We start from the raw sequence: 26,281 nt of genomic DNA, 5'->3' as shown, positions 1-26,281 counted from the left end.
GTGACCTAACTCGAGGGAACGTGACCTAACTCGAGGGAACGTGACCTAACTCGAGGGAACGTGACCTAACTCGAGGGAACGTGACCTAACTCGAGGGAACGTGACCTAACTCGAGGGAACGTGACCTAACTCGAGGGAACGTGACCTAACTCGAGGGAACGTGACCTAACTCGAGGGAACGTGACCTAACTCGAGGGAACGTGGCCTAACTCGAGGGAACGTGGCCTAACTCGAGGGAACGTGGCCTAACTCGAGGGAACGTGACCTAACTCGAGGGAACGTGGCCTAACTCGAGGGAACGTGGCCTAACTCGAGGGAACGTGGCCTAACTCGAGGGAACGTGGCCTAACTCGAGGGAACGTGGCCTAACACGAGGGAACGTGACCTAACTCGAGGGAACGTGACCTAACTCGAGGGAACGTGGCCTAACTCGAGGGAACGTGGCCTAACACGAGGGAACGTGGCCTAACTCGAGGGAACGTGGCCTAACTCGAGGGAACGTGGCCTAACTCGAGGGAACGTGGCCTAACTCGAGGGAACGTGGCCTAACTCGAGGGAACGTGGCCTAACTCGAGGGAACGTGGCCTAACTCGAGGGAACGTGGCCTAACTCGAGGGAACGTGGCCTAACTCGAGGGAACGTGGCCTAACTCGAGGGAACGTGGCCTAACTCGAGGGAACGTGGCCTAACTCGAGGGAACGTGGCCTAACTCGAGGGAACGTGGCCTAACTCGAGGGAACGTGGCCTAACTCGAGGGAACGTGGCCTATCTCGAGGGAACGTGACCTATCTCGAGGGAACGTGACCTATCTCGAGGGAGTGAATGGAGATGGGAGATGGAAAATAAAGGGAACTAGATGAATGACACAGGTAGTCAAAAGAGCATTGATAACTAAGTGGAACTTCTGGAGAAAGTATAAATCCATGAACAACATCATTGATTGAGATACAGTATATAAAAGGGCACTAAACATGGCCACCCAGGAAATCAAATCGGCCAAAAGAAACTATGATAGGATACAAAGAAAGATCTAAAGTCCTTCTATGCCTATATAAGCAGTAAAACCAAAACAAAGGACTCGGTAGGACCCTTAAAAGATGAGTCTAAGCAAGTTATAATGGACGATAAAAGGGCAGCAAAGACCAAGTAAATACTGCACTATGTATCAGAGTTCACACTAGAAAGATTAGACATCTCTATGAAAACTCACGGAGAGAGTCCTAAGGGAGGGAATCATTCACCAACTCTGCGAATAATCTTATAAAAATAACACATGGATTTGTTAAAAATTAGATCCTACCTTACAGACCTGCTCACATTTTTGGACACGGTAATCAGCTACACAGATAATTGACATCCGGTAGATGTAGTATACAGTACTGTACATGGATTTTAATGAAGCTTTAGATAAGATACCAAGTGAATGACTAGCAAGGAAATTACAGGCACATGGAATAATTAGTAGAATACTAGAATGGATAAAAGAATAGTTAAAGCAAAGAAAATAATGGATCATGTTAAACGGGAAGGAATCTGACTAGAGAATTGTGGCGAATGGGGTACCTCAGGGGGTTCAATTTGGGACCAATCCTTTTTGTCATATACATCGATGACATAGATGAGAATATTATAAACCTCATTATTAAATTTGCAGACAACAGGAAAATTTATGATAAAATGGGAAATGAAAATGATAAGGCCTTACAAAAAGAACTACTGTATATGAACTCCACAAATGCTCGGTTCATGGCAAATACTTTTTAATAACGAAAAATGCAAGACTGCACTTGGGACATAAGCCATGTCACAACTACCAAACTACAGTACTGTAATAACATTACCTTACAGCAGATTGAGGAAGAAAAAGGACCTTAGCCTCAGGATCCACCATTCACTGAACGTTGCACAAGAAGTGGGAGCAGCAGTAAAAAAAGGTAACCAAACCCTAGGTATAATCAAGCGTACCTTTGACTTTAAGGATAAGAAGGTAGTTATTTAACTGTACAATAAGTCTCTGGTGTGCCTCCATTTGAATTATTGTATCCAACGATGGAGACCTCATCTTTAGATAGATGTAGCTGCATTGGTGAGAGTTTGACACCAGGCAACAAAAATCATTTCCGAACTAAGTTAGCTCTCGCATGAGAACTGGACACTAGAATGTTAGTAGCCCTCTGGTAAATTCAGGAAAAGTTTAGAATAACAAAATCATTTCATGTTTAATTGCCATGCATGATGTTTAGTAAGAAAACTACCTTGAAACTAACCATTGGATGCAGGTCACTTTCAACTGTAGATTGTTTGCCAATGCATTTTTCAGCCTTCCTAATCCAGTGTCACAACCTGTAGATAAATACACCTATACAATTTTATTAATGCTTTGAAATCAATCATTGTCAAGATTCCTCTATACAGTGTAATTTAACCATGCATTTGACCCCACGGCCGTTGATTAATGCTCAGGTATCCATTTACTGCTAGGTGAACAGAGGCATTAAATGGTAGGAAATATGGCCACCCATTTGTCTCGCCTGGGATTCGAACCCAGGATTTGAATGCAACTGTACTACTGAAACCCTTGTCATATTGTGCACAGGCATTTTTACAAATGGGCTGTTTCATCCATAAATTTGTATTTTAAAAGCAATATTTTGCTTTTGTAAGATTTATATAACCGGTTTTGCATGGTATTGAAAGTGAGTAACATTGAATAAAGTACAACAATGTTTGAATTGTAACTTGAGAAATATGAACAAGGAACTCTTGCCTATCTAAAATGTTTTTGATATGTTTGATATGTGCCTATGTAATTTTGAGCTATTTGAATGCAGTATAAACTAAAAATGACAACCAGCAATGTATGAGCTGACCATTGATTAATTCATTCAACTGTATTAAAGATTTGTATATTAAAGTAATGCAACTCCTCATGGGCCTTGTTATAGTACCTTATCTTACTTCATGGGCATGTTCAATCCCTAGCAGTCCAAGTCGTTGGGCACAATTCCTTTCCTTCATCCTATCCCAAGTTCTTGTCCTCATACGAATTTGAAGTGCAATATGGTTGTAAGGACTTGGCGTTCTCTCCTGCTAATTACCTACCTGGCCCATGTATTTCTACATTGGACTGTTCAACGTAGCCAAAATGGTTAAGTTAGGTAATGTTAGAATTTACATGATTCTCATGTTTATCTAGTTTTGCAGCATGATCTGCTTTACAAAAACTGCTATATGTAAAAATATTGGCTCTACAATATGCTGCATAGATTTGTAATGAATATCATGGGCTAGTTACTGGTAGGTTAAGGAAGACTTGCAAACTATCTGCTCCATAAAGTGACCTGTACTGTATCTAAACTAACCTTAAAACTAACATGTTTGATTACTGTATTGTGTAAAGGAAAATATCAAGCTAAGCTAATGTATGATTTCAGTTTCTAGCTTGAGAAACGTATTCAATATAATTTGCTAAACTTGTGTAAATTGATTTTGGTGGTAGGATGTCAAATCATTGCTTATGCTTAAAAAATCTGTTATCTTGATTGCTGAAGTTAAGTGTCAAAACTTCCTGTACAATCACCTGTACAGTCTGTTATAGGTGATGGTGACAGTTGTGTTTATGCAAATAGCTGTACTTGTAATTCTTCTTTAATGAATCTTAATGCATTATGTATACAGTAGTTGGACAAGGCAAAAACCCTAACATTTTATTTTAAAATGTTGGCTAAGAAAATACATATGTAAATACAGTGGAGTTCTCCTTGAACAGATTTTGGGCCATCAGAAGCACAGAGCAGTTGAAGAATTATTTCATACCACTGTTGTGTCTGCAGTGGGAAATAATGTAAAGGCTTCAACAGGAGGAAGTTTATATTTGTGGACTGGAATGCATTGCTTTAAAAAAAAAATTACACATATTTCGTTGAAAACGACAAAGTTTTAGATTTTTGATTCTGGCACGAATCTTCTCAATATTTCTTATGTTTTTCTTCACTGAAGCAGGAAGATTAAAAATTAACTCTCCAAAGTTCATTTTTACTTGTTATTTGGGTTTGATGTCTAGTGATGCATTTCGTAAGGTCTCACCTCACATTCTCAAAGACAAATGTGAGGTGAGACCTTATGAATTGCATCACTAGGCATCAGACTCAAATAATAAGTAAAAATAAACTTTGGAGAGTTAATCTTTAATCTTCCTGCTTCAGTGAAGAAAAACATAAGGAATATCAAGAAGATTCGTGCCAGAATCATAAATCTAAAACTTTGTCGTTTTTAACGAAATGTTTAAAAGAAAGACTGCTTCCAAAATACAGTATACAGTACTAATATATATATTGTGATGGGTTGTGGTATCGCAGCTATACTGAACCAAGATGGTATGCTCTCCCTCACACAAATAAAAAAATGCTGCTATTGGCCTTACAGTGTGTAAGTCGCAGGTGGAAACAAATGAAAATCATCAAATAAATAATTAAACAATTTACTGAAATAGTAATGAACAAAAATGAACCATGACAATACTTGGCTATCATATAATGCGAAGGTGAACAAATTAATATGACATTAATACAAAAATAAACTATAAACAATGAATGCAAAACATAAATACATATGCTGGTGTACTGAAGACAGCTACCGTACCACCATGGCATCAGTCACACGACGTTGGCTGAAGGCGGACGACGGGTGAGACACGAAGGTGATCCTAGAGCACTAAGGGAGAGACTGACTCCAGGGAGGCAGCGGCCTTTATATAGTCTGGCGGTGATGACTCATCCAGTGTCAACGCAAGGTGGACATCTGGTCAACTAGCAAATTGCTCGTTGTGGCTGGCGGTGCCTTTGTGTTGAGATGCACCACTGGCAGTTGAAGGCCGCTAACTGCTTGTTTGTGGGGGCAAACTATCAGTTAGCAGTGGCGCCCAGCTTACCTCTGAGTCGTACCAGGCCGTGCCAGGCCCTTGGGGGGGGGGGGGATTATGGAGAGGTGGCAGGACTGATGACTCATCTGGGCTGGTGTAGATGTAGACTTCCAGTGCAGAGGCATTGAAGGTGAAGGGAGAAGGCAGTTCCACTGCTATGGAACTGCCATAATTTTGGAATTTTCGAACAAGCGAAAATGTTTGTTAATCGAGGAAAGCTCATTAGTAGAGACAAATGTTCTGCGAGTGGCTTGCTCGTTACTCAAAATGCTTGTAGATAGAGCCACTCGTTAATCGAGGTGCCACTATATATATATATATACTGTATATAGATAGATAGATTATATCTGAATATTTTTTTACTTAAAATGTAAAGTATACAGTATCATATATCTGAATATTTTTTTACTTAAAATGTAAAGTATACAGTATCATGTTCAGGATCTTTGGGATCAAAGAGCAACCCAAAACCAAGAAAGAACACCTTTAAAGGATAAGTGCAACAAAATAAGCTTCTTCTTGAAGGAAATTATTTACCCTGGGGTAAATGCGAAACTGTCTGCGGGTGAACCTGTTTATCTCTGTTTAACTGATGGCTTCCAACCTAAGTGGCACCATTTCTTGATCACACAGTGTTAGTGATGGATGCATTTCACTTTGATTGGGATTCGTAGTCTTCACCATGCCTCTTTTTGTCCAGTTCAAACACGTCTTTATGTATTGACTAGATTAGAGACTTCTGCAGGCCACATTCTTCTGCTGGCTTCCACATAGCTGGTTTAGCCTTGGTTTCTCTGGCCCTTCTTGTCCTTTTTCTGAACCTCCTTCCCTTCCCTTCCTAAGGCTCTGCCACTTTCAAAGCAAAGGCTGCAAGACTATAATTCCAAGCTCTCCACTCATCTCAAGTATAAAGTTTGTATGTTGGGGTCATTTGGCAGACTGCTTGGTGTCGCATTTGCATCTTTGAGGGGACAATATGAGGTGGGTTGGTGGGTCTTTGCTGCCTCCTCTCTCTTTAGTATGTCTTTCTGGTTGATTTCTGTGTTGATGTCCTGTCTGCACTGGCTTTCTGTGGGAACCAGCACTTCTCATCATATAACGCTTTGAAACTACTGACTGTTTTGGCTTCCACCACCTTCTCACCTAACTTGTTTTAACTGTCTACCACTCTGTTTGCAAAAGTAAATTTTCTTATATTTCTTTGGCAGATTCTTTAGTTAGTTTAAAAATATGACCTCTTGTTCGTGAAGTTCCAGGTCTGGGGAAGTCTTCGCTATCAATCTTATCGATCACCATTACTATTTTGTACGTAGTGATCATATCGCCTCTTTTTTCTTCTATCTTCTAGTTTTGGCATATTTAATGCCTCTAACCTCTCCTCGTAGTTCTTGTCCTTCAGTTCCAGGAGTCATTTAGCTGCATGTCTTTGCACCAATCAAAGTATATTGATGCGCTTCTTAAGATATGGGCACCATACAACTGCTGCATATTCCAGCTTTGGTCTAACAAAGGTTGTGAACAATTTCTTTAGTATTTCACCATCCATATACAGTACAGTAATTAACTTTTATGTTATGAAACCAAAAAAGCAGAAAAACAATGAAAGTCTTCATAAAGAATTCAAGTGTGGTTGTCACTAGGCAGGATACACTGGTAAACCAAGAATTGCATCACCCCGCGCCCAGCAGAACCACTTGCTCGACCCATGCAAATATCAACATATGACTTGTATTCCAAGGCAAACTTCGTACACCAGGTCATATTTTTATGAGGAAATTAACTTTGTGTACCAAAAAAATTATAATTCAGGGCATTCGTAAACCAAAGTTCCACTGTATTTAACACTATCTGTATCCCGACAGGCGCGCCGCCAACTTAGAGGCCATGCACCCAATGTGCGGGCGAGTGTGCGGGCAAGCGCGCAGCGACGCCTAAATGTGTACAGTATACTCGTTTCAGTTTTCTCGCCTTAATTCTCGTGCTACGTCGTTCATTTTGGTATCATTGTGTTCGCTATTAAATTCCCTACAGGTGTACATGAACATAATGTCCAAAAGCCCGGCGTGACTCCCAACAGCAAAGCCTAAAGTCGGCAAAAGTTACCCGTGAGCGCACAAAATCAGTAAAATGTGCATACTCGTTCCATTTTTCTTGCCTTAATTCTCGTGCTACATCGCTCATTTTGGTATCATTGTGTTCGCAATTAAATTCCCTACAGATGTGTATGAATATAATGTACAAAAGCCTGGAGTGCCTCCCCGCAGAAAAGCCTACAGTTACCCGTGAACAAGCACCAATTTGTACACTGCAACCTAATGTGTGTACTCGTTCAATTTGATAACATCAATTTTCGTGCTACGTATTTCATTTTGGTATCAAATTGTTCACAATAAAAAGGCGCGTATTTTAAAACTAGTCCCATAATAATAGAGCAATAACTGAAATTTTAACAAATATTTTAATTCTGGAAGCTCATCATCACAAAATTATTTACATCTCTCCAGTGTTCTGACATGAATTTTTGTGTTACATCTTTCATTTTGGTATCAAATTGTTCGCAACATAAAGGTGCACATTTTAAAACTAGTCCCAAGATAATAGGACAATAAATAGAATTTTAACAAATATTTTAATATTTTGACCAAAAACCTATTTATAATCTTTCAAGTGTTCGGACATCAAGTTTCATGTTATATCTTTCATTTTGGTATCAAATTGTGCGCAATCTAAAGGCGCTTATTTTGATACTATCCCGAGGTCGATTGGATAAAAAATGAATTTTATACAAATATTTTTGTAGTGGACGCAAGTCCGGTCCAAAGCTAGGATTCAAGAGAAAAATAATGGACGCGAGTCTGGTCCAAGGTGACCGATACTGTTAAAAACAATTCTGGAATTGGAAAATGTAGCATAGGCTCCTTGCACGATATTCTTTATGTGGCCCTCAGGTGATGGTTTTCTATTTAGAACCACCCCTTAGATCTTTCTTTATCAGAATTCTTTAAAGATTTCTCACAATTTTTAGGTTGTGTGTGGGGGCCATGTTCTCCTATTCCATATTCCATAACATGGCATTTATTCACATTAAATTCCATTTCCCAAGTGGTGCTCCACACTTATTTTGTCCAGGTCTTCTTGAAGGGCATGACAATCGTCTAAGTTTCTTATCTTCCCTAGTATCTTAGCATCATAAGCAAATATGTTCACATAGTTCTGTATTCCTTCTGGTAGATCGTTTATGTAACAATGAACATTACCGGTGCAAGAACTGAACCTTGTGGTACTCTGGAACAAAGGTGGATGTATTCAAGAGGCATTTAGACAAGTTCATGCAAGAAGTGCCTGATCAACCAGGCTGTAGCGAATATGTGAGCCTGCTGGCCGCTCCAAGCAACAGCCTGTTGGACCAAGTTATCACAAGTCATGCCTGGACTTAGGGATGGGCTCTGGGTGTAGAACTACTCCCGAAACCCCCTCCAGATATGCTTCAGGTATATTCCATTTGACAGTTCTCCAGTTCGATACATTCTCTGATGACTGCCCTCATTTTTCTGTCAGGAAATTTTTCATACATGTTAGAAGCCTACCTGTCACTCTTTCAATATGTTCATTTCCAGAACATCTTATGTTCTCTCAACTCTGTTGAGAGTTTTTTTTAGGTCTAAATAGATGCAGTCAATTTCTTTCCTGTAAAATATCTCTGGCTCTATCGTAAAAACTGAGTAAATCGTTATACAGGATCTTCCAGATAGAAAACCATACTGTCTACCTGATATTATATAATTTTTTTCCAGGTGTTCTACCCATTTAGTTATAATTATTTTTTCCAATATTTTGACTATTACACTTGTCAATGATGCAGGTCTATAATTGAGGGGGTCTTCACTGCTGCCACTTTTGTAGAATGGAGCTACGTTAGCCTTTTTCCACACACTGCTAGGACTCCTGTACACAGGGATGCCTGAAAAATCAGTTGAAGTGGATTGCTGAGCTCAGGTGCACATTCTCAGAATCCATGGTAAAATGCCATCTGGGCCAACTGCTTTGTTCTTCCTTAGCTCCTTGAGCATTTTTGCCACTAAATCTGTAGACACCTCTGTGCTCTATGTTGTTCTCTGGAATTCTTGGCGATCCATTGAATTTCATCCAATGGTCATCCATTGGACTTCATCTTCATCATTTGCATGTTTTTACCATTATTTTGGTATTTGCTTCATGTGCGTGTTTCATATCTGGCTTTGTTTTGTGGGCTTGGCTTGGCTTTTGTGCTTCGAGCTGCATGTAGTCGTCCTTCCTGAGTGCTCACTATCACTGCCCTTTGGCTGTTAAGTTGCTTCTCTGGTGTAATTGGGAGTTCGCCCCTGAGAGGCCGGGCACTTGGGTGGAGGGCCTCACCTTGGGCTGTTCATGAGTCATTGACTCCTCTGTTTGGGCCCGTTGGTTGGGGCAGTGTGATTGGTTGGGCTTGGAGTGCACTGGGGTTTGCATGATTGTTTATATGGTGGGCTGCAGTCACTTTTTTCGTAGCCCAGGAATTTGGGCTGCAATTACCTTCAGGCTCGGGCAATTTCCTCTTGGGGCACCTGTGTGGTTCATTATGGATTGGCTCGTCACATCCACGCTCGCTATTTAAAAGCTTGTTGGGTGCTCACTGTGTCTGCTACCAGATGATCATCATTCTCTGTCTCGGCATGCTTCCTATAGGGTTGATGACACCTATGACTGAAAGTTCTGTGATGTATGTACTCACTAGGTTTCTGTTTTCTGCCTTGGGTTTAATTCCATGTTCTGTACAGCATATCAGTCATTCTGTTTCCAGGTGTGTGTGTGTCTTTCTGCCTTTCACCGTCGGTGGCTCTCACGGATCTGTTTCAGTACCTCCTGCAGAGTTCGGACTTTGTTTTGTTGATTTACTGAGCCTCTTTTGAATGTGGGTCAGTTTTGGTTTATTGGCTACATTGTGAGGGTCTGGATACAGAGGTCCTGCAATACAATAAGAGGCAAATAGCACATGGCCAGGATAGACATGTCCATTTACAATAAGGCTACAGCCATCACAAAAAAAGTCCCATAAACTATACCATAATTTCTAGTAAATATTAAAGTAAAATACTTCGCAAATATTGAAAAGCAATTTTATGTTCAGTATTATAATAATACTGTACTGGTATTTACTAATAAAGGCAGAATAGAAAAAGTTAACCATGGCTGTTTTGTTGCTAAGATAGGCCGACCAAGACATCTTTAAGTAGATGCCATTATTGGGTTCACCAAGAATTCGTTTATTATCAAAACTTTTCTGCCGAACTAAGGGTTTCTGTTGACCACCGATTGTTCGAGCAAGGGCCCACTGTATTTACAATTAAATTATGTCGGAATTCATGCTAATAGGTTGCTTAAATATAGCTGGACTGTAATGTTCTGTAATCATGCTAGGTACATGTTGCACCCTGCTGTTCTTGTGCAACAACAACAGTGAGGGTGCAACGAGTAATGGTGGGTGCAGAAAGAACTGGTGGTGCAACTTCCCTCACTTTTGCACCCCGAGTATTTTTGTTTCACCTTTCTGCTCCTGTTGTGCACCCTTCTACTCCTGTTGTGCACCCTTCTGCTCCTGTTGCACCTGCCATTACTCGTTGCACCTGTCTGTATTCTTGGTGCCCCTTGACTCGTTACAGTCCATGCCAGGTTATCTACATTAGTTATTATGCATGGTGGTTGCTGCATAATACAGTACAGTATGATAATTTTAATTATTAATTGTGACTTAGTTGAATTTCTCTATTTTCTCACTGATTTTCAGATGTAAATGCATGTAAATTGAGTTGAATTTTTTTAACTAAATTTTTTTTTTTTTTTTCATTTTTTCAGTGTGTGCTATCAGTATCGTCTAACTTACAATGCCTCCTGAACGACGCAAGAAAAGAGGAACTGAACAGATTAGCAGTGGAATTTCTAGTCAGATTAATTGTAATTCTGTGAGACAGGGAACTTTGTGTTCCAATTTAACAGTTTTGAAAATGGCTGATAATAATGTACGTGGCAGTCGGAAGTCTTTTACAGCCCAAAATCCACAATATTCCGAAAGAGCTAAAAAGATTTGTGAAAAAGGGCCCAATTCTCATGACCAGGTGCATTCTTCTAGTGCTTCACCGACTTTTCGACGCAAGATTAGAGGAAATACGCCCAAGTCATCGAGTACTACACTTCAAGTTACATATTATAAGCAAGTCAAAAGGTGTCTTGAATTGTCTGATCAAATGCTTGCTTCATCATCAAAACGGTTGAGAAGCTCTAGTCAACCTAGACCTTCAGAACCTATTCCTATAAACAACATAAACACCGATTTGGAAACCAAAGATGATGATGAATCTATTTCTACATCAAGTTCTTCAGAACTCCAAAATCAAAATGAAAGTAATATATCTTGCTCCAAGAATTCAGGTTCCACAGTTCATCTAAGAGCAGCAGCTACAGAAACAAAACATGTCATCTCACATAAGTCTGGACAAAGTCAGAGTTACTTGAAATCTTGTGTAAATACAAAATCAGCCACAGGTTTAGTCACTAGATTAAGAAGAACTATTAGGGACACGCAAGATAAAAAAAAGGCCCCTGACCCAGAGGCACTCTTACCACAGGAGAACCCCAAGAATATGTTGAACCGTACGGGCAGGAATAAACTTGGCATGCAACCAGTTGATGCTTCTGAAAGCTCCGTTACAGACAGTCGAGTTGGACAACAGGTGAGTTTCTCAGAATTTATAGTTCAAAGTATGTTCCTTTGTGATTGTTATCAAAATTATTAGCAAATCAGATTTTTTTTCCTAGTATTTATAATTCCATAGTTTTTTAATTAGAAATTACCATGCATACTATAGTTGAACTTTTTACATAAACAGTTTAGAGACTTATGACATGTAGCACAATGGTAAGTTCACTTAGATCAATTGAATGGTCTCATTTAATTTCCGGGCACACCGAGACATTTGGGCACATTTCTTTACACCTGCTGCCTCTGTTGACAAAGAGGTAAATAGATAGCTGGTAGGCTGTTTTTGGATTGATCCTGGGGAAGGCCAGTCATTGGCCTACGTCTACCTTGAAAAGCCTCACAGGCTTTCTACTCCCAACAAACCCATGGAAGCTGGTACAAACTCAAGCAAGGCTCATGGTGTAAACTCCCCATTCTCAATATTAGGCACACCTGGCCTCACATCTATCACATACTCATTTAATCCAGGTATTCTATATTGAAAGTCTTCGGGAAAAGAATTGTCACTTTACTGGGTGACGCTCAATAGTACTGTATCATAAGTTCTGTATTTACATATGTACAGTTACATGAAACTTGGTATTCATTGACACTTCAAACTACAGCTAGATGCCAAGTTAAACAGGTCAAGCTTAAGGTTCATGAAACTCGACAACTGGTACACTAGATTTAAACTAGATGCTATTAAGTTAAACTAGTCACGAGCTTAGTTTACATAAAACTTAGGAACATTAGTACACTTGTCTGCAGTTAAAGTGCATCTAAGTTAACATGGCAAGGTTGGAATCAATGTGAACTTACTAAGCTTTAATGTCACTATGGACCAACAACCTCAGAGTCAACAGACTCAACAGAGTTATTAAAGGAATACCTCTACAATAATGCCCTGCCTCAGTCGCTTTTCCTCAGACCAGTGAGGAGGGACACCAGAACAGCACCAGAGGTCATTACCAACTGATCAATAACACTTCCCTCTCGGGGTATACTTAATAACAACTTAAAAATCACATTCTCTAGTATTCACTGTACAGGAATATGCACAGATGTTTATTTAAGGAATTACAAAAGAAAGAAACCTAAATGTTAATTCACCTTGATTAACCCTTACACTGCTCAGGGGTCCTTGGGACATTTACACCCCTGTGCGCAAGAAAAAAAAAAATTCAAAATTTTTTTTTCGTCTTCTAAACATGTTAATTTGTGTCCCCTGAGCACGGAAAAAATAAAAAAAAATCGTAGGTGACATATTTTGGGCGCAATTGACCGAGGAAGTCTGGCAAAAAGTGGGCGTTGACAGAGCGGTCGTCAGACCCGGTCAGCGTCACCCGCGCTGACAGATGGGAGTTGCCACAAAGATATTATTACCTAATTGTTTCAATGTCTCCGATTGATTTTTTCTTAGTTTTTTTGCAGTAATATTATTCAATAGTGTGTATTGTAATATATTTATATAATAAAAGTGGTTAATAATCGCTATACTCAAAAGTATGATGTGCATATTAGTGATTCAATTATTATGTTTATAAAACAATGAACAAATAGTTTTGCTGCTATTACACTCTATACACAGGTTATATATAAGTATTGGCATGTTTTGGTCACCATAACGAACCACTAAGTTGGTATTGAGAGTCGAAAAGCAACGAGGAGTTACCGCCACACACCAGCCAGCCACTCGCTGCCACTCCCTCAACACACGCACTAAACTTTCTCCCCCAACAATACCATTTGTGGTGTTATTACACTATATACAGATGTTATATATAAGTATGTATATATTTTGTTTACCACAACTGTACAGCTAAGCTGATATAGTTAGTTCAGGCACTAAGAGTCGTCGCTATACACAGATGGCGGCTGGCGGCTCCCTCACTCATTCAAGGTCACACACACTAAACTTTCATCCCCAACAATACCATTTGTGGTGTTATTACACTATATACAGACGTTATATATAAGTATGTATATATTTTGTTCACCACAACTGTACAGCTAAGCTGATATAGTTAGTTCAGGCACTAAGAGTCGTCGCTATATACAGATGGCGGCTGGCGGCTCCCTCACTCTTTCAAGGTCACACGCACTAAACTTTCTCCCCCAACAATACCTTTTGCAGTGTTATTACCCTATATACACATATTATATATAAATATCTACATGTTTTATGCACCGTAACTGTACACCTAAGCTTGTAGTGCGCCCAAAGAGCATAGTGGCCACCCTCTAAACAGCTAGACAAATCGTGCAGACGACGTCACCTCCGTCACCCATATGGCTCCTCCCAGCATAATCCTTTTGCTGTTATTACACTAATACACACATTATATATAAGTATCTACATTTGTGTTCACCATAGAGAACCACTGACCTGGTATGGTGAATGCAAACAATAACAGGTGGCCACACAGTTAGTAAACGATGCTGTCTCCCTCCGTCTCTCAGCATCACTCCTCCCACAGCGCTAATTATTACAACAATCCTGCTATTATCACAACCCTGGTTATTTATATCACAGTCATTGGTCATCTGTAATATTGTCATCGCTAAATAATAACAATTATATATTTATTTTGACATTTTTCGGCGATGCTGTGGTCACAAGCTGAACATCAATGCTGTTCGCTCATGCTGCGTGTGCCGGCCTTGGTTGCTCCAACAGTACTGTGCCTCTCACACCTGAGAATATTGCCCACGATTTTTTTTCAAAATGGCATCTGTTTACAAGAGCCCTGAGGAAGCTACTGTGAACCCCGTGTAGCCGCGGGCCATTTGAATCAGGCCTGGCACCCTATGGCGTATATATACGCCATGCGCACCATGGGACATGTTACTCAGGGCGTATATATACGCCATGCGCAGTTTAAGGGTTAAGTAACCACTTGGTTGGATACTCAGAAATATTGCTCACACACACATACACACATAGAGATGAAGTGGAAAATATGCTAAAGGAGCTCGGGAGGAACAAAGCAGCTGGCCCAGATGGCGTTTCACCATGGGTTCTGAGAGAATGTGCATCTGAGCTCAGCATTCCACTTCACCTGATCTTTCAGGCATCCCTGTGTACAGGAATCGTAGCAGACGTGTGGAAACAGGCTAACATAGTTCCAATCTACAAAAGTGGCAGCAGGGAAGACCCCCTCAATTATAGACCTGTATCATTGACAAGTGTAATAGTGAAAGTATTGGAAAAGCTAATCAAAACTAAATGGGTAGAACACCTGGAGAGAAATGATATAATATCAGACAGACAGTATGGTTTTCGATCAGGAAGATCCTGTGTATCGAATTTACTCAGTTTCTATGATCGGGCCACAGAGATATTACAGGAAAGAGATGGCTGGGTTGACTGCATCTATCTGGACCTAAAAAAGGCTTTCGACAGAGTTCCACATAAGAGGTTGTTCTGGAAACTGGAAAATATTGGAGGGGTGACAGGTAAGCTTCTATCATGGATGAAAAATTTTCTGACTGATAGAAAAATGAGGGCAGTAATCAGAGGCAATGTATCGGAATGGAGAAATGTCACAAGTGGAGTACCACAGGGTTCAGTTCTTGCACCAGTGATGTTTATTGTGTACATAAATGATCTACCAGTTGGTATACAGAATTATATGAACATGTTTGCTGATGATGCTAAGATAATAGGAAGGATAAGAAATTTAGATGATTGTCATGCCCTTCAAGAAGACCTGGACAAAATAAGTATATGGAGCACCACTTGGCAAATGGAATTTAATGTTAATAAATGTCATGTTATGGAATGTGGAATAGGAGAACATAGACCCCACACAACCTATATATTATGTGAGAAATCTTTAAAGAATTCTGATAAAGAAAGAGATCTAGGAGTGGTTCTAGATAGAAAACTATCACCTGAGGACCACATTAAGAATATTGTGCAAGGAGCCTATGCAATGCTTTCTAACTTCAGAATTGCATTTAAATACATGGATGGCGATATACTAAAGAAGTTGTTCATGACTTTTGTTAGGCCAAAGCTAGAATATGCAGCTGTTGTGTGGTGCCCATATCTTAAGAAGCACATCAACAAACTGGAAAAGGTGCAAAGACATGCTACTAAGTGGCTCCCAGAACTGAAGGGCAAGAGCTACGAGGAGAGGTTAGAAGCATTAAATATGCCAAAACTAGAAGACAGAAGAAAAAGAGGTGATATGATCACTACGTACAAAATAGTAACAGGAATTGATAAAATCGACAGGGAAGACTTCCTGAGACCTGGAACTTCAAGAACAAGAGGCCATAGATTTAAACTAGCTAAACACAGATGCCGAAGAAATATAAGAAAATTCACCTTCGCAAATAGAGTGGTAGACGGTTGGAACAAGTTAAGTGAGAAGGTGGTGGAGGCCAAGACCGTCAGTAGTTTCAAAGCGTTATATGACAAAGAGTGCTGGGAAGACGGGACACCACGAGCGTAGCTCTCATCCTGTAACTACACTTAGGTAATTACACTTAGGTAATTACACACTTGAGGAGTTTTGTTGACTTGCTGTGTAGGGAAGAGTGCTGTGTGATGTTCAAACTGCAACCTCACGGTATTCTTTTATAAGAATTTTTTTATGCATGGGCAGAGTGGCACCTTTTATGATAGCTGCATATTGAGGGTTATTGTAGGAATAAGCTAGTCACAAGTTGTGGTTTCCAAAGTGGATTCTGCATACAGTCCTCTATGTAGTTAGGATTTATTTTTTAACCAGTCTCTAATACTGTTTTCTTATGTTTTTCAGTTTGCTTCTAAGACAAAGAAACTGAAAGATATCCACAACAGTCGTCAGAGTGAAATGTCATCCAAGAGAAAATTAAATGGCACAAAATGTTCCTTAATAAGGCAGGAGCTTAACAAAGATGGTAATAGAGGCTTGATGGCTTCTGAGCATAAGAGTACAGTAAAAAGGTTAGTTAAGAAATATTCTAAACCACTTTTGGCGACAGAGAGAAAAAAAACGACGAGAAATATAAGAAGCAGTTCTCAAAACATAGATTGTACAATAGAAAATAGTTACAAGACTGAAACAGATCTTCAAGAGACAGTTGCTCTTGGAAACGGGCATGCATCAGGTGCTAACCAAAGTATAAAGCAGGAGGAAATTGAAGGTAACCATGCAGTACCGGTTAGTATTGAAGATTCAGAGTCTAGTGTATTAACAACTAAGAATGAGGCAGTTACATTGACAGCCATCAGTACAAGAGCCTCAGAAGTGATAGGCAATAGTGTGAAAATCACAAGATCAAAGCATTCATTAAGAAATAAATCACTAAAAGCCATAGCAGCGGCATTAGACGATAGAAAAATAGCAGGGAAAAAAAGTTGTGACCATGTGAAGGTTATAGTTAAACTTGACCCAGACAATGCCGGTGCGGTCGTGATGGATAACAGTGCAAAACTCAGAAGATCAAGGAGCTCGTTATGCAGTAGTTATGTAAAAGCCAGTGTGGAAGAAACTTTCAGAAAAAAAATAGCTGAAAAAATAAATGAACATATTCAGATGACAGTTAAAGATGGTCCAGTCAGAGCTGCTTTGGCACATTCGTATGCAAGATCGATGCTCAGAAGCACAGATGTCACATCATCTTCAAAACAATTTAGCGCTACAGAATCTCCAAGATACGATGACGATTCCATAAAATCGTTAACATCAGGAGTTTCTACTAGACAAGTTGCCACACAAGCTAATACTGATACAGATAATGTAAAAGTAATGAAAGATGATTATGCAAAATTATTTCCGGGAGCCAATATTGGTGGATCACCCAAAGGATCTTGTATTGCTGGGCCGACCAAAAGATCTGACATTGTTAGCTCGGCCAAACGATCTGATATTGTAGGATCATCCCATAAAATTAGTACATCTGAGTTGGCCGGAAAAGCTGAGGCTGCCGGTTTGGCCAGAAAACTTGAGCCAACCGATATGGCCAGAAAAGCGGAGGCTGCAGGTTTGGCCAGAAAAGCGGAGGCTGCAGGTTTGGCCAGAAAAGCGGAGGCTGCAGGTTTGGCCAGAAAAGCAGAGGCTGCAGGTTCGGCCAGAAAAGCGGAGGCTGCAGGTTCGGCCAGAAAAGCGGAGGCTGCAGGTTCGGCCAGAAAAGCGGAGGCTGCAGGTTCGGCCAGAAAAGCGGAGGCTGCAGGTTCGGCCAGAAAAGCGGAGGCTGCAGGTTCGGCCAGAAAAGCGGAGGCTGCAGGTTCGGCCAGAAAAGCGGAGGCTGCAGGTTCGGCCAGAAAAGCGGAGGCTGCAGGTTCGGCCAGAAAAGCGGAGGCTGCAGGTTCGGCCAGAAAAGCGGAGGCTGCAGGTTCGGCCAGAAAAGCGGAGGCTGCAGGCTCGGCCAGCAAAGCGGAGGCTGCCGGCTCGGCCAGCAAAGCGGAGGCTGCCGGCTCGGCCAGAAAAGCAGAGTCTGCCGGCTCGGCCACGGAAACCGGGGCTGTCGGCTCGGCCACAAGGGCTTTTACTGCAAAGTCACCCACGAGAGCTACTAGGTCTGCTGTGAGGAGTGTTGCTGTTAGTTCAGCAAGAAGAACTGTTATTAATTTGGCCATGAGAATTGGTGCTGTTAGCGCGGACACACGAGTTGGTGCTGCTAGGCCGAGCACGAGAATTTACGCTGGCAGGTCAGTCAAGAGAGTTAATTCTGTCAAGTCTACCATTAAATCAAGCACCAGATTAAATAATGTGAAATCAAATGTCAAATTAAATACTATGAAATCTGTTACAAGATTGAATGTTGCAAAATCAAAGGCTGGATTAAATACTGCAAATATAAGTGCAAGAATAAATAACGAAGAATCAAATGCAAGGTTTAATATGGAAAAGTTAGAAACAAGATCAGATACAGCAGTGTTGTATGAAAGAGATGTTGGAAAATTGCCATTCAAATGCAAACTAGTAAAATCAAACACAGAAATTGATAAGGCAGAGCCTACTGTATCAGAAGTTGATTTTGTAAAATTTGAGTCAAAACCGGACTCATTGAAGTTCGTACATAGAGAGACTAATGAAAAATCCACCTCGAAAACTATTAGTATTTCAGAGGACCCCATAATAGCTGATAAAAGAAAGTCTCCAGAAGATTCTGAGGAAAGGTCGTATAGAAAAAGATCTGATACTGTAAAGTCTCCCCAATCAAAGCATTCTATTGCAAAATCTATCAGAGTACCTGACCTTTCCAAATGTCTAGTGCCAGTTGATGATTTAAAGTCTTGCACAATAAGGACAAGAGCTACTTTAAAGTCCTCCTTAATGGGAGCTGATAATAAAATATCAACAGTTTTGTCTGATAAAACAAAATTTTCAACAAGTGAATTCACCACAAGTGAAGATGATTCTAAGGACACTTTAAAACTAAGCCTGGATATCGGGCAGCATCACAAACAAGGTACTGGTTCCCTAGTAGAAATGGAAACAAATAATACAAGTGTAAGCAAGTCAGAAGCAAAGTATTTAAATGATAAGCTAAATACTGCTGGCATCAGATTAACCAGGTCTAGAGCAAATACTGGAGAATCAACACTAGAATCTGCTGCTTCAGATTTCACCACAAAATGTGGTACAACAGAATGCAGTACAAGCAAATATGATTCTGTAAAGGTTCAAAGAGAAACTAGTAATACAAATAGTTCAGAAACTGCTGGGGGGACACATGTAAATAAGTCAGAAAATGTAATAGATGCCAAAACCAGATTTAATACAGCTTCCACACTAACATCAAATAAATCTGAAAAATCTAGTAAGACAAGATATAGTTTGGCAAAATCACTTACAAAAAATACAAGTAAATTCATAAGAAAAATATATAAAATAAGATCTGCTACAAGTGATAATCGGAATTTGAGATCCGGAATGAGAACTAATACTGCAAAATTTAAAAGCAAAAATGCTTCCAAGGTTAGAGTAAAGGCTGATATTACTAACTTGGTCTTAAAATCCGAGTCTTTTAAAGGTACCGCAACAGATGCTGACGATAAGAAATTCAGTGCAGGATCGAGTTCAGCAGAATCAGAGACCCTGGGTGATATGGCAAAAATTCCATCATCTGATGCCCATTCTTCAGAGGCCATTAAAACATCAAGTAATACAAAAATCTCTACAAAAACAGGTGCAGACTCCATTACAACTGTTAAAAAAGAAATCACTACAAAATCTAACTCAAAAGTGCAAAGTGCTGTAGAATCTGGAAAAGTAATCACTGAGAATGTGGGGCGTGTCACTCGAGCCAAGTCGTTTACGGCTTTGTGTGATATTTCATTACCCATTCTAGCAGGTTCTAAAACTGGAAAATGTTCCACTAAACCTGTAACTTCCAAATCCACCACATTGGAAACCAATGAGAAAAAATTTGTCGCGTCGATCCCAGCCACAGCCATTATCACCACTCAAGCCGACACTGCACTGTGTCCCGTTATAGATGATGACTGTGCAGTATTCTCTCTGACAGAAAATGATGCAGCAAAATCTGTTTCTGGTATCTGTAATGTTACGCAAAGTATCTCCAAACATGATACTGAAAAATGTAATAATAAAAGTAATCTTGAGCAATCCGATATATCGGGAGCTTGTATCGAAAAGCCTTTTGTACTGAAAGCTAATAGTGTAAAATTAAAGGCTGATGAAGCTAATACTCCAAAATCTACTAGAGTGGAAACTGATAGTAAAAATTCTGTATCAGTTAGTCTTAATACTCCAGAACGTAAAAAACAAGCCAGATCTCGTATATCAGAAACTGAAAGTATTGAATTAGGTCAAACAAAAATCTGTAGAACGACAAATATATTAAAAAAACTATCAGAAGATGGTGAAATTAAGATTACAAGATCTAAAGCAGCAGCTGTTCTTGTTACATCTCTCAGAACAAGAACTCAGATTTCAAAATATACCAGTTCAAGAGGTAACAATGCAGGTTTTCTTACGAGTTTGGCTGAACCCACAAAGTCTCCCAGAAGAGAACATATTAGTGCACCATCCCTTGGGAAGAAAATTGGTCGTGCAAAGGGTTTCAAGAATAGAATTGATCAACCCACTGCAGTTTTCAACCCAGCTATTACTGTAAGGATGAAAGTCGCCCCACCTGATGCCGGAGTCGCCTCACCCGATGCTGGAGTCAATGACCCACCCAATGCTGGAAAGAATGAAACCAACTTGATCATAACTGGAGAGAAGGGCATTGATCATGCTACAGATGGAATAATGGATGTCAATTTGGCAAATGCTAGTGAAATGGACACTAAACTGGTCACTGCTGGGAAGATGAGTATGACTGTTGCCGGAGCCAGGGTAGCAACCCAGGCTGACACTGGAAAGTTAAAAGATAACCAAACACTTACTGTAAAGGCAGCAGGCTTCACTATTGCATTTACTCAAAAAACAAGAATAGCCACAGCGTGTATAGAAGAAACTGCAATTGCCACGGCTAGTACTGAAGAGGCGCCAGTTGCCATGGCTATTACTGAAGAGACTGCAGTTGCCACAGCTAGTGCTGAAGAGACTGCAGTTTCCACAGCCAGTGCTGAAGTGACGGCAGTTGCCACAGCCAGTGCTGAAGAGATGGCAGTTGCCACGGCTAGTGCTGAAGTGAAGGCAGTTGCTACAGCTAGTGCTGAAGAGATGGCAGTTGCCACAGCTAGTGCTGAAGAGAAGGCAGTTGCCATGATTAGTGCTGAAGAGATGGCAGTTGCCACGGCTAGTGCTGAAGAGATGGCAGTTGCCACGGCTAGTGCTGAAGAGATGGCAGTTGCCAGGGCTAGTGCTGAAGAGACGGCAGTTGCCACGGCTAGTGCTGAAGTGATGGCAGTTGCCACGGCTAGTGCTGAAGAGATGGCAGTTGCCACGGCTAGTGCTGAAGAGATGGCAGTTGCCACGGCTAGTGCTAAAGAGACGGCAGATTGCATGGCTAGTGCTAAAGAGACAACAGTTGCCACGGCTAGTTCTGAAAAGACGGCAGTTGCCACAGCTGAAGAGACGGCAGTTGCCACAGGTAGTGCTGAAGAGATGACAATTTCCAGAGCAGTTGCCATGGCTGGTGCTGAAGAGACGGCAGTTGCCACAGGTAGTGCTGAAGTGATGGCAGTTGCCACGGCTAGTACTGAGGAGGCTGCAGTTGCCACAGGAAGTGCTGAAGAGACTGTAGTTGCCATGGCTAGTGCTGGAGAGACTGTAGTTGCCACGGCTAGTGCTGAAGAGACTGTAGTTGCCACGGCGTGTGCTGAAGAGAAGGCGGTTGCCACAGCTAGTGCTGAAGAGACTGCAGTGCCCACGGCTAGTGCTGAAGAGTCAGCAGTTGCCACGGCTAGTACTGAAGAGACTGCAGTTGCCACGGCTAGTGCTGAAGATGAGGCAGTTGCCACGGCTAGTGCTGAAGAGGCATCAGTTGCCACGGCTTATGCTGAAGAGATGGAAGTTGCCACGGTTAGTGCTGAAGATACTGCTGTTGCCACGGCTAGTGCTGAAGATACGGCAGTTGCCATGGCTAGTGCTGAAGTGACAGCAGTTGCCACGTCTAGTGCCGAAGAGATGGCAGTTGCCACATCTAGTGCCAAAGAGGCGGCAGTTGCCACGTCTAGTGCTGAAGAGGCGGCAGTTGCCACGTCCAGTGCCGAAGAGGCGGCAGCTGCCATGTCCAGTGCCGAAGAGGTGGCAGCTGCCACGTCCAGTGCCGAAGAGGCGGCAGCTGCCACGTCCAGTGCCGAAGAGGCGGCAGCTGCCACGTCTAGCGCCGAAGAGGCGGCAGCTGCCACGTCTAGTGCCGAAGGGGCGGCAGCTGCCACGTCCAGTGCCGAAGGGGCGGCAGCTGCCACGTCTAGTGCCGAAGGGGCGGCAGCTGCCACGTCTAGTGCCGAAGGGGCGGCAGCTGCCACGTCTAGTGCCGAAGGGGCGGCAGCTGCCACGTCTAGTGCCGAAGGGGCGGCAGCTGCCACGTCTAGTGCCGAAGGGGCGGCAGCTGCCACGTCTAGTGCCGAAGGGGCGGCAGCTGCCACGTCCAGTGCCGAAGGGGCGGCAGCTGCCACGTCCAGTGCCGAAGGGGCGGCAGCTGCCACGTCCAGTGCCGAAGGGGCGGCAGCTGCCACGTCCAGTGCCGAAGGGGCGGCAGCTGCCACGTCCAGTGCCGAAGGGGCGGCAGCTGCCACGTCCAGTGCCGAAGGGGCGGCAGCTGCCACGTCCAGTGCCGAAGGGGCGGCAGCTGCCACGTCCAGTGCCGAAGGGGCGGCAGCTGCCACGTCCAGTGCCGAAGGGGCGGCAGCTGCCACGTCCAGTGCCGAAGGGGCGGCAGCTGCCACGTCCAGTGCCGAAGGGGCGGCAGCTGCCACGTCCAGTGCCGAAGGGGCGGCAGCTGCCACGTCCAGTGCCGAAGGGGCGGCAGCTGCCACGTCCAGTGCCGAAGGGGCGGCAGCTGCCACGTCCAGTGCCGAAGGGGCGGCAGCTGCCACGTCCAGTGCCGAAGGGGCGGCAGCTGCCACGTCCAGTGCCGAAGGGGCGGCAGCTGCCACGTCCAGTGCCGAAGGGGCGGCAGCTGCCACGTCCAGTGCCGAAGGGGCGGCAGCTGCCACGTCCAGTGCCGAAGGGGCGGCAGCTGCCACGTCCAGTGCCGAAGGGGCGGCAGCTGCCACGTCCAGTGCCGAAGGGGCGGCAGCTGCCACGTCCAGTGCCGAAGGGGCGGCAGTTGCCACGTCCAGTGCCGAAGGGGCGGCAGTTGCCACGTCCAGTGCCGAAGGGGCGGCAGTTGCCACGTCCAGTGCCGAAGGGGCGGCAGTTGCCACGTCCAGTGCCGAAGGGGCGGCAGTTGCCACTTCCAGTGCCGAAGGGGCGGCAGTTGCCACGTCCAGTGCCGAAGGGGCGGCAGTTGCCACGTCCAGTGCCGAAGGGGCGGCAGTTGCCACGTCCAGTGCCGAAGGGGCGGCAGTTGCCACGTCCAGTGCCGAAGGGGCGGCAGTTGCCACGTCCAGTGCCGAAGGGGCGGCAGTTGCCACGTCCAGTGCCGAAGGGGCGGCTGTTGCCACGTCAAGTGCCGAAGGGGCGGCTGTTGCCACGTCCAGTGCCGAAGGGGCGGCAGTTGCCACGTCCAGTGCCGAAGGGGCGGCTGTTGCCACGTCAAGTGCCGAAGGGGCGGCTGTTGCCACGTCTAGTGCCGAAGGGGCGGCAGTTGCCACGTCTAGTGCCGAAGGGGCGGCAGTTGCCACGTCTAGTGCCGAAGGGGCGGCAGTTGCCACGTCTAGTGCCGAAGGGGCGGCAGTTGCCACGTCTAGTGCCGAAGGGGCGGCAGTTGCCACGGCTAGTGCCGAAGACATTGCAGTTGCCACGGCTAGTGCCGAAGAGACGGCAGTTGCCACGGCTAGTGCCGAAGAGACGGCAGTTGCCACGGCTAGTGCCGAAGAGACGGCAGTTGCCACGGCTAGTGCCGAAGAGACTGCAGTTGCCACGGCTAGTGCCGAAGAGACGGCAGTTGCCACGGCTAGTGCCGAAGAGACGGCAGTTGCCACGGCTAGTGCCGAAGAGACGGCAGTTGCCACGGCTATTGCCGAAGAGACGGCAGTTGCCACGGCTAGTGCCGAAGAGACTGCAGTTGCCACGGCTAGTGTTGAAGAGACTGCAGTTGCCACTGCTAGTACCGAAGAGACTGCAATTGCCATGGCTATTGCTGAAGAGGTGGCAGTTGCCACGTCTTGTACCAAAGAGACTGCAGTTACCACGGCTAGCGCTGAAGAAATGACAGTTGCCACGGCTATTGCTGAAGAGACTGCAGTTGCCATGGTTAGTGCTGAAGAGACTGCAGTTGCCACTGCTAGTGCTGAAGAGACTGCAGTTGCCACTGCTAGTGCTGAAGAGACTGCAGTTGCCACTGCTAGTGCTGAAGAGACTGCAGTTGCCACAGCCAGTGCTGAAGAGACTGCAGTTGCCACTGCTAATGCTGAAGAGACTGCAGTTGCCACTGCTAGTGCCGAAGAGACTGCAGTTGCCACTGCTAGTACCCAAAAGACGGCAGTTGCCAAGTCTAGTGCTGACGAGGCGGCAGTTGCCACGTCTAGTGCCGAAGAGACTGCAGTTGCCACGGCTAGTACCGAAGAGATTGCAGTTGCCATGGGTAGTGCTGAAAAGAGGGGAGTTGCCATGGCTAGTGTTGAAGAAACTGCAGTTGCCATGGCTAGTGCTAAAGAGACTGCAGTTGCCATGGTTAGTGCTGAAGAGACTGCAGTTGCCACTGCTGGTGCTGAAGAGGTTGCAGTTGCCACGGGTAGTGCTGAAGAGGCGGCAGTTGTCACGGGTAGTGCTGAAGAGGTGGCAGTTGCCACAGGTAGTGCTGAAGAGGCAGGAGTTGCCACGGGTAGGGCTGAAGAGGCAGCAGTTGCCACTGGTAGTGCTGAGGCTGCAGTTGCCACTGGTATGGCTGAAGATGCAGCAGTTGCCACGGCTAGTGCTGAAGAGACTGCAGTGTCCACAGGTAGTGCTGAAGAGGCGGCAGTTTCTACGGCTAGTACTGAAGAGGCGGCAGGTTCCATGGCTAGTGCTGAAGAGGCGGCAGTTGGCGCCACTGCTATTGAAAAGGCGGCAGTTGGCGCCACTGCTATTGAAAAGGCGGCAGTTAGCGCCACCGCTATTGAAAAGGCGGCAGTTAGCGCCACCGCTATTGAAAAGGCGGCAGTTAGCGCCACCGCTATTGAAAAGGCGGCAGTTAGCGCCACCGCTATTGAAAAGGCGGCAGTTGGTGCCGCTGCTACTGAAGAGGCAGTAGTAGGGGCTTCAACTGATGGTAGAGAGATGGCAGTTGCCATATCTAACATTAGTAAGACAATTAATATTAGTTGTACTAGTGTGTCAACAACCAGCATGGGTATGAGAGAGTTGGCATTCACCATACCAGAGTTGAGACCAGAAGCTGCAACAATTTCCACTGAGAAGTCACCAGTGACCTCAGAGGCAACAACAATTTGTAATAAATTTCCAGTAAATGTCAGCACTTCGTCCTTGATGGCAGGTGCCATGGTAACCACTCAGGTAATTATCATGTATTTGTGTAAGAAATATAATGATAGTGTTTGATATGATCAATAATGTAAGGGTTTGGTAATTTGGATTCTGGTAACCCAAATCTGAGTAATCCGAATGAATTCATGTTCAAGTCTTTGATCCATTCTAACCATTTAACCCGAAGGGGAATATGGGTTAAAAGATTACACTAAACAAAAAACTCGAATGAATTTGAGTTTCAGTGCTTAACTTCTTAACTCATTAAAATTCAGGTTACTAAGATTTCTGGTTTACAAGAAACCTGAATCAAATTTAATGTGCATTTTTTGACATTTCTGATGTGTTGGCCAATTCAAGTGTGGGGCTTGGACCCCTATGATTTGGATTACCAAGCATAGACACTATAAACATTTTGTAATAAGTATGTATGCTGATATTTGAATATTAGTACAGTGGAACCCCGGGTACAAGCGTCCCTGTTTACGAGTTTTTCGGGTTACGAGTTTGTTGATACGTGTATGGGCCAACCTAGTACGTGGTGGCACGGCGATCGCACCATAGTTTACCAGTGCCTCGTGCCCAGTGACTATCCCGCCTGAATTCTTCACAAGGATT

At 43.6% G+C, this 26,281-nt stretch overlaps 1 protein-coding gene across 1 annotated transcript in view; it reads left to right on the top strand.

Moving 5' to 3' along the window:
* Window positions 1-8,188: 8,188 nt before the first annotated feature.
* The window catches only part of LOC123763147 (pneumococcal serine-rich repeat protein), a 58,334-nt gene continuing 40,241 nt past the window's right edge, over window positions 8,189-26,281 (top strand). Inside the window, exons 1-3 of the mRNA XM_045750108.2 lie at window positions 8,189-8,412; window positions 10,793-11,667; window positions 16,448-25,693. Of these exons, the coding sequence (XP_045606064.2) occupies window positions 10,822-11,667; window positions 16,448-25,693 (10,092 nt within the window). The 5' untranslated portion in view covers window positions 8,189-8,412; window positions 10,793-10,821. The remainder of the gene's footprint in view (window positions 8,413-10,792; window positions 11,668-16,447; window positions 25,694-26,281) is intronic.

This window comes from Procambarus clarkii, chromosome 49, assembly GCF_040958095.1.
Source record: "Procambarus clarkii isolate CNS0578487 chromosome 49, FALCON_Pclarkii_2.0, whole genome shotgun sequence".
NCBI classification, from domain to species: Eukaryota; Metazoa; Arthropoda; class Malacostraca; order Decapoda; family Cambaridae; genus Procambarus; species Procambarus clarkii.
The sequence above is the reverse complement of the archived record's forward strand: the minus strand, read 5'-3'. Positions and strand labels throughout refer to the sequence as shown.